The sequence below is a fragment of the Ceratotherium simum genome, chromosome 16 (assembly GCF_057802395.1).
Source record: "Ceratotherium simum simum isolate JZ-2026a chromosome 16, ASM5780239v1, whole genome shotgun sequence".
NCBI classification, from domain to species: Eukaryota; Metazoa; Chordata; class Mammalia; order Perissodactyla; family Rhinocerotidae; genus Ceratotherium; species Ceratotherium simum.
Genome location: NC_141915.1, coordinates 37,443,604 through 37,452,360, shown reverse-complemented (window position 1 = coordinate 37,452,360; position 8,757 = coordinate 37,443,604). Strand labels below are relative to the sequence as shown.

Below are 8,757 nucleotides of genomic sequence, written 5' to 3'. Positions count from 1 at the left end.
GAGAGGGGTAGGCCCGGCCTTTTCATTTCTAGGCTCCTTTCACTCAGGCCCTGCTTTGTCCCCACCTCTATCACAACCCTCAGGGTCTCCGGGGGCTGCAGCGCTGCTGGGGTGGCCGGGTGGGAGGCTCCGGCGAGAGGCTGGTTCCCAAGCGCCAGCCAGGCACAAGCAGAATCCCAAAGCCTCGGTGAGAAAGGCAGGGCTGCCGAGAGCAACGGTCCTCATAAGAGGCTCTGGCCGGGACACTCCAGCCTGAAAGAGACAGAAAGGTGCCTCTCCAAGCCAAATTTAGTTCTGGGGTCCGATTGGGAAGGGGATTGTTTTTCTCCTGAAACGTTCCACAGTCAATCCCCTCTCCTGGCCTTTGGGAGCTGCCTCCCCAGGCCTCCACCCTCACCAAACTCCACCTGCCTTCCACCTCCCATCAAGGCTGCTACACTGTGGCTCAAATCAAAGCCTCAAATTCCAGATGGGGACCAAGAACCCTAATGGATTCGCTCCTTTGAGTGGAAGAAAGGAGAGCCTGGCCTTCCCAGGCCCTGGTCTACCACCCAGTCGTCCTGCTGCAGGGAATAGCGAAAGGAAGTGACTGCCTTCCTCGCTTGCATGATATTTTAAAGTGGCCAAACCAAGGTGATGTTCTTAGCCCTCTAAGAGAGAAACTGCTCCCAGGAGCTGCTGGACAGGCCCTGCCTTCCCTCCGGCTCTGCAGTTGGTGAGGAAGTCTCCAGGGCAACTTTATTTGGAGGGAAATCTCATTGCTCCCTGCAAACCCAGACCCCTCTCCAAACCGCTCATCTTTCCCTTCCTCCCTCTCCAGTGGCCCAGCTCTCCGGCTGGAGGGTTTTGCTCCGTTTAAGCAGTGGTCTTGGGACCTTGGGTCCCAACCAGCTCTCAGCTCCACCAGGAAGCCTGCTCTGCAAGGTCTGAGGAGAAAACTCCTGGGCACAGAAGTCTCTCTTTTTCCCAAGCCGCCCTCTTGGAACTAGGATCTCTACCTCTGGCCAGGTGAGAAGAGTCAACACAGAATAAGACACAAAAAGAGATTTATTTTCTAGAGTGATATATATTTTTTGTTCTTTTTCTTGTTTTTTTCTTCCAAAACAATCAGAGCTCTAGGTCCCTTGCCCTCCCTACTCCCACCCACTGCCCTCCCATAGAAGCGACAACTGAAAACAGGCGAGACAATCACCCCAAAAGAAATCACAAAACACAGCACAATTTCACGACAGCCACCGACAAAGCAAAAAAGTTCTAATGGAATGCCCCCTTGCAGGGTCAGGAGAAGCAGGAGCAAGAGTCCTTGGGATTGAAGGGGACTGGAGAGGTAGGGGAGCAGAGGGAGGAAGGCAAGCAGAGAGTAAGCTGCGGACCGATGCTTAGGTGCGATTTCTCCAGTCTTTCCTTTGCACGCGGGACTGTTCCCCAGAAGCGTGCGCGCAGCAGCCGCGCATATCGCCATCCAGGCCCGAGTCGCGGGAGGCAAGGCCGGGCGCTGGGGCCGGTCTGGTTCTGCGCTGGGGCGGGCAGCCGCCGAGCCGGGGGCTCCTCCGCCTGGGTCGGGACTGGGCAGGATAGGGCGGAAGGCGCCAAGCGCGGCGCGCTAGAGCCTTTGCTCCTCCCTGTCTTCCACAACTTACCCCGGAAGGGAGCTCGGAATCAATTCACAATAAACTCTCAATCGGACTCTCCTGACCTGGCTTTCTTGCCTGTAGTCGGGTTGAACTAGCAGGGGATGGAGGGTGGAGGGGTTTTTCTACGAGGGGCGGCTTGACTCGCTGGTGCAAGGTGGATTTGGCTGAACTGAGTTGATTTCAGAGCTGGGGAGGATGCGGAAGAATGCAGGGCCAGTGTAGAGCAGGAGAAGCTACAGTCTCTGTCAAGGGGGACACAGATGAGCCGGAGGAGGACATGATCAGAGCTTACGACCCACGATTTGACCTCCTTTTGTTGGAAGGAGAGGAAAACAACATGCAGAATTAAATATTTCCTGCAACAAAATGTGTATGTGGAATACCTTCATAAATCCTAAGATACCATCAGAGGACCACCGCTGCCTTTCCTTGCCCTCTCTACCCACCAGCTTGGGGCTGAGTGTACCCCACTTTCCCCTGAGTCCCTGCCCCCTGATAGTTGGGGACTCATGGGGATAGTACTGTGATGCTGAGCCCCTTGGGCTCAGCGCCTCATTCAGGAGTGTGTCTCTAGACATCTTCTTGCCATGTATTTGCATCAGGTGTAGAACCTGGGCTTGCCTGATGGTGGGCTGTTCTGCCAGATTTGGGGTGCTATGGTCTGCATTTGGGGTGTCACCTCATTTGAGTGTTGGCTGTGAGCTTTCCCCATTATTACTGTGGGCTCCAGGCTCTATGCATGCGGCGTCTGCTGGGCTGTGTGCAGTTGGGGCATCCCGGGATGACTCTGGGATAGACGTAGGGGAAGGAACAGGCAGGCTGGAAGTAAGGGGCTGGGGCTTCCCAGAAAAATTAGAGGGGTTGCTAGGGGCTCAACTAGGGTCTCTCTTTCCTTGTGGCCCATCACCTTCTTAGAACCAACTACGTCTACCTTCTAAATCAACAAAACTTCCTCCTGAGGCCCAGGGTGAAGAGAAGGGCAGGTAAGGGCAGAGGGAAGGAGCAGCTCTAGGTGCAGAAAAGGACCTGGAAGAGAAAGACCCCCTTCCCCATTCACTTGAATCCATCCCAGACAGCACTGGCTCTGCAGCCATCACTGATAAATAAGTGTGAGATGGGGAAGGGGGGAGGGCTGGGGGGAATCTTCACTCTTTGCCCTGTTCCTTATTCATTTTCTTCATTTTCATCCGCCGGTTCTGAAACCAGATTTTGACTTGTCTCTCACTCAGATTGAGGAGTCTGGCCACTTCGTGCCTACGGTCCCTGGTGAGGTACATATTGAACAGAAACTCCTTCTCTAGCTCCAGCGTCTGGTATTTGGTGTAGGGACAGCGCTTTTTCCGGGAAGAACGAGCGTGCAGCCAGTTGGCGGAGGGGTTGGCTGAAAGAGAAGCAGCATAGAATCAAAGAAGGGAAGGGGGGATGGAGGCCCCTGTGTTCTCCTTCCAAGAGGGCACATCCCTGGTCTCCACTCCCCATCTTGCATTGGAGAAAGGGGCACCTGGGCCTTCAAGTTCCCAGAAAGGGTCCCAGAAATGGGCCAGGAGTTGCTAAAGACACCTCCAGGTGAGAGGCTATTTGGACAGGATGGAGTCAAGCACATCCCATGCTTCTCAGCACTTCCAGGGCTTTGCCTGCCTCAGGGCTCCTCTCATTCATTTTCTCCACTTGGGTCCAAACTGATTAGGACTCAGGTCAGAGCCCAGCATGGCTAAAGCACCCCCCCCCACCAGCACCACCAGACTGATGAGGGGTGGCTGACCTGACCGGTCCAGGCTCTAGCTCTGGGAGCTGAGAGAAGGGTTGGGCTGGGGGAGAGCGGCTTCCGATCAGCCACAGCCAAGAGACCTCCTGGCCCTCCAGTCCAGTCCGAGTACACCCTGCCTTGACCACAAACTTGTGTCTCTTGGCCACATGGCACCAGGCATGTGTGTCTGTGTAGATATCTCGCCCCCCCACACAAACACCGCAAATATGGGTCTGCACTTAGAGACGCAAACATCCAGCACACTCCAATTCACATGCAACCCAATTGCAACCATTTGTCAACTCCAGCCCGTGGACAAGAGAGCGCCGGGGGCTCACAGATAACTTATGGTTGCAATAGTCTCTTCTTTTCCGCTCCTGCTCAGCTCGCAGTTTTGTTAAAGCAAGTTCAGGGAAATTGGGAAGCAAGATTGCTCCAGTCCCAAGGTGGGGAGCCACGGATGATGTGGGGGGAAAGCCCTTCACAACACAGCCAGAACTCCAACTGGCTCCATGTGGTGAGGGGGAACAGAGAAAGGGGTAATTGAGTGGAAGGGGAGAAAAAAAGAGGAAACAAAAATGCATACAGGCTTCTCTTCTCCTTACCATCTCTCTCCCTACCCTGGAACTCAGAAAAGTTGCCAAATAAAGCAGAGCCAATTAAAAATAATAGCCATCTTCTGCTAGATTCTTTCTCATCAGATGAAAAGCACTGAACATTTTTTTTTTTAAATAATCTGGTTCATCCTACACTAAGTACTGTGCCTTACCAACTTGGAGCGCTATTTCCTGAATGTGATTGCTTGGGATGGGACCCGCAGCCGCATTAAATATGAAAGAGGAAAAAATCTGTTAATAATTGATCCTAGCCAAACCGCTGCCTGGCAATAATGGGCTTTCCAGGCAGAGTTTGGGGGTTTGGGGTGGGGAGTCTGTTTGGGTGTGAGCAGGGAGGGTTTGGAAGAGCCCCTGTTACCCAAACCCAGCTCTTGTGATTCAACCTGGTAGGCTGGAGGTGGTGGGACCCTGCAGGGACCTCTGGGGAGTGGGGCAGCTCTCTAGCCTCTGGCAGGCAAGGACACCCCACAGGGACTGTGGGCCACTCTGTTGGTGGGAAATCTGGCAGGGCAGGCAGAGACTGAAAAATCAGAACTTCACTCCCCCAAAAGAGTAAGAAGTGAGGATTTGTCTCCTCGAGCCAGAGAGTTATTGTTTGGGGCTAAGAGCCCCCAACCAATTTGCCCTTCTCAACCTTAAAAACGAAAAATATGAGACCACTCCCCCAGTGAGCAGCACCTCCTGGAAATTAGCCAGACTTGGGCTCCTGGCGGGGGTGCTTTTGGAGGAGTGGAGGTGATGAGAAACTGTGGTCGGAGGGTAAAGTTCTCCGCCTCTCAGCAGCCTCTCTTCTCCCACTCTTCCTCTCCCCAGGGTCCCTTCGGGATCTCTCCTTTTCCACCCCGGCGGTCGGCCCGAAAGTTCGGAAGCGATTCCCCGACTCCCCGCGAGGCGGACTGCTCTGGCTGGGGCTAAGGAGCCCCGCGGCGAGCAGCGAGGGGCCGCAGAAGAGCTAGCGGCAACCCGGGCGAGGATGCCAGGGAGGGGAGGGGGCGGCCGGAGGGAAGACTCCCGGGGAGGGGCTGGCGCATCCGGGGAGGGGGCTCAGGCACCGGGTCTTGGGCTTCCCCCGCCCCTCCCGGCGCCGGTTGCGGACCCTGAGCGGCTACTGCGCGAGATCTGCTAGGAAGGATCCTCCGCCAAGCTGTTGCATCGCAAATAAAATCCTAATGAGCCCCCTCCCACTTCCCCTTGGCCGGCTTTTACGGTCTGCGCGTGGCGCGGGGAGCTCTGCCAGCCGCGCGGTCCCGGGCAGCCCCGTGCGCTTCCGCCGTTGCCCGCGCAGACTCTCGGCCTCCCTGGCAGCCTGCCCCGACCCCGCCAGTCCTCTCCCGGCCGGCCATCGTCAGCCCCTCTCCGGGCTTTCAGCCCTGGCCTCCGGGAGAGCGGGGCAAGGGAGGCCGAGAGAGCAGCGCGTTGGTCCCTGCGCCCCAATTCCCCCCTGGACTGGTAGTGGGGGCGGCGCTCCTCCAGTGGCATCAGTCTCCCCTTCTGAGACACCCAGCGTCCTCCCTTCCTTCCTCCTCTTCCCTCCTCCCCCGCTCGCTCTCCGGCCACCGCCGCGGTTTCCCTTCACATTGTCCGCAGTTTATTGCCTCTCCTCTCCCCTCCCCCTCGCCTGGCCTTCGGCCTGGGTATTTCCTCACTTTTTATAACTTACTTTGATCCGGCCTCTCTTTGTCCTCGCTTCCTTCGCAAATTTTATTGTCCCCGTAGCCGGGTCTTTGATTAGACAGGACGGCCTCCCTGCCCGCCGAAGTTTCCAAACTGTACTCGGGCGTGCCCTGCTTGAGCAGCTCCCCAGGCGCGCCCAGCAGCGGCTCCGCCTTCACCGCCGCCTGGCCCTGCCCCGGAGCAGCTTCGCCGCGCGGCGCCGGCTCCAGCCAGGTGCGGAGGTACCTGCTCTCGGCCGGCGGGACGCCCTGGGGCTGGATGTAGGGGTGGTAGACGGACGGCAGGCTTCCGGACGCGTGCGGGCTCAGCGGCGCCCAGGAGGCGCCGAACACCGGCGCTTTGGGCTGGAAGCTGCACGAGGGGAACTCCAGGTGCTCCGCGTGGCCCGGCTGCCGGGGGCTCGCGTACTGGCCGGAAGGAAACTTGGCTGGAGGCGCGTCCTCACTCTCGTGACTTATGATCGAGTCGACATAATAGCTGCTAAGCGTCCCAGAAATGGACATTCTCAGACATTATCCGGGCGCTCGCAGGGGGAAGGGAAGCTCTCGCGCGGCGGCGCCCAAGCAGGGAGAGGTGGCACCCAGACCCGTGTGAGGGCTTTCGGACGCGACCCCCCCAGCCCCCCACCCTCCCACCCCCACCCCCTGCTCAACTTCTCAGCCAACAAAGTACAGTGGAGCAGCCCGGCTCAACGCTCCTTGCAAAATGATTGGTCAAAGTTTTTCCGACTGCCTGATAAAGCGTCAGCTCCGACATAAATCAATCGGGCGAGGGGGCTGCGCTCTCGCTGTCATCCGTCCGCACCGCATTCCATATCGAGGATGGATTGTTTTATGCTGATGCAATGTGCTATCACGTCAGGGCTCCGGTGGCCACGTAACCTCAGCCTGAGCTGCCGACCGCCCGGTCCCCCGCCTCTTTTGCAGGAAGGGGGGGAGTTCTCGACATGGGGCGGCGGGGGCGGAGGAGAGGCGGAGGGAAAGCAGCGGGCTGCCTCGGGAGGGACGCAGGCTGTGGAGCCCTCTCCCCAGGCAGGTCCGGGAGGGAGAAAGGGAGAGCAGGGCAGAGGGAGGGAGAGAGCCCAGTCTGGGTAGCAGCCAGAGAGGCCCACAGCATAATTAAAGAGGAGGTGGTCCTGTCCCCCCCACAAACACCTCCGCTCCACCCTGTAGGCCCTGGTTTCCTCTTCTCTGTCCCCTTGACACAAGATGTTTATTAAACAACAGGGCAGCAGCAATCCACTGGAGATGAAGTAAAGGCGATGGGGGAGAAGTGGAGGTTTTATAGGACGTTATCCCTTTGGAGGGGGCTCTCTGTAACTATTTGGGGTGGTTTACAGGCATGAGAGCTTCTCCTGATACCTCAGCAGCTGAGGGAAGAGAGAACAGGATAAAAGGGAGTGAGTGTCCAGGGATCCTATCCTAAAATTTAGCTGTCCCAGAATTGGAGCCTGCATGAGATTAAAGAGATTCAGCAGGCCCTGGAAAGCCGAGCCTCTGAGTTTAGTACGACTAGCCAAAGCTCCTTTAAATTTCTTGGGCCTCTCTCTGGTCCTGGCCAGAGGAAGTATGGGGCGAGGGGCACAGCCATTTCTCCTTTCCTCCATTGAATAACAGGCCAGGCCCTTAAAAGTGCCCAGATCGGGGAGCTGAACGTGGGAAAAGGTTAAGGGAACTTCCCTGAGGTGTCAGCAGAGAGGAGGCCCCGAGTTATCTCCCTTCCACCCAGTGAGGAAGGAGCCACGTCCGAGATTTCGCCTCTCCTGTCCGGCTCCTATCACCCGGCATTGCCGTTCAGAAAGATTTCCAAATACCGGTATTGGGCACCAGCGCAGATGGAGAGCCTGCGGGGTCAGTCTCCTGGCCTCCTGCCGCCTCTCCTCCTGCAGACTCTCTCCTTGGAGCTTCCAAATAGCCGGTTTTATTAGTATCTACTACTCGGCCCTGCTGGGACTCCCCCGGGACCACCGGCTGGCTTCCTGGCTCATCTCCCAGCCGCGGCTCCTCCAGCTCCTGTCCTGGGTGCAGCGGCTTTGCGTGTTGTGGGCGCTCACGGAGGCGCGGCCTCTGCACAGACCCGATTCTCCTTGGGTTGGGTTTAGGGGCAGGATGGGGCGCATTTTCTCGGCATTCTCCGACTCTGAGCCCTGATAAGATAGGCTGCCCCCAGCCTGGTCCTTTTAACAAAAGCGGGGCCATTCTATTTAGGGGTTTTATCTTTTGGGCCATGTACCCCTCTGCCGTGCAGAAGGCTGCGGATCACCTCCGCACACGCACAGACACACTCCCGCCCGCTTTTCTTCCCAAATGAAGCCATCTCATGTCATTACGTGTGAAATACGAGGGCGATGCGCCATATTTCTTCACATTATGGCGATTTCAAAATGATTTTTTAAAGATCAATGCCGGCGCCCAGCCGGCCCCCTCCTCTTCCATCCCAGCTCTCCGAGGGCGACAGCCCGGCAGATCCGGAACCAAACAGCGTGAAGATCTGCTTTTTCCCTGGGACCCAAGTAGAGAAACAAAAGTCTGATGCAAATTCTTCTAAGTAGCAGTTGGACGCTTGGGAAAATCGAGGGAGCTCCCCGGACTCGCCAGCGAGAAAGCTGGGCGCAGAGCGAATGAATCACAGTTAAGGCAAGGCACCTGTTCTTGATTTGCCAGACGCATGGAGTCTGCTGTTGGCTTTACCTATAATAAATATATCGTTCAGGAAAAAAAAACCTCTCCTGCCATAAATAATGGTGTTATGAAGCATGGCGCGCTGAGCATATGACTTTCTGTAGTATATAAATTAGGGCTCAAAAGGACATGGGGACTGTGGGCAGGGACTTTTTTATTTATAAAAAAGTCACAGTGCTGGGCTGTTCTTAAGACCCAGGCTGTGCGGGTGCTGGGCTCTGACTGTAGCCCTTCTGGTTCCCACTCCTGGCCCTGGCTTTGCGGCTGCTTCTCTTTGCAACAAGAGAGAAGTCAGGAGGGCCACTTAGTTGAGGGAAGAAGTTAGAGGAGGAAGAACATTTATTTGGGTTCATGGCTTGTGCCCTATAACAGCAGACACCCAGCAAACAGGGTTCAGGTTTGTG

The 8,757-nt window shown here is 56.6% G+C and overlaps 1 protein-coding gene across 1 annotated transcript; it reads right to left on the bottom strand.

The window, feature by feature from the left end:
* Positions 1-1,029: 1,029 nt before the first annotated feature.
* On the bottom strand, positions 1,030-6,280 carry HOXB9 (homeobox B9). The gene is made up of 2 exons (XM_004434634.2): positions 5,659-6,280; positions 1,030-3,015 (listed from the first exon to the last, which is right to left on the bottom strand). Exons 1-2 carry the CDS (start codon positions 6,173-6,175, stop codon positions 2,780-2,782), a joined length of 753 nt encoding a protein of 250 aa, XP_004434691.1. The 5' UTR covers positions 6,176-6,280; the 3' UTR covers positions 1,030-2,779.
* Positions 6,281-8,757: the final 2,477 nt, after the last annotated feature.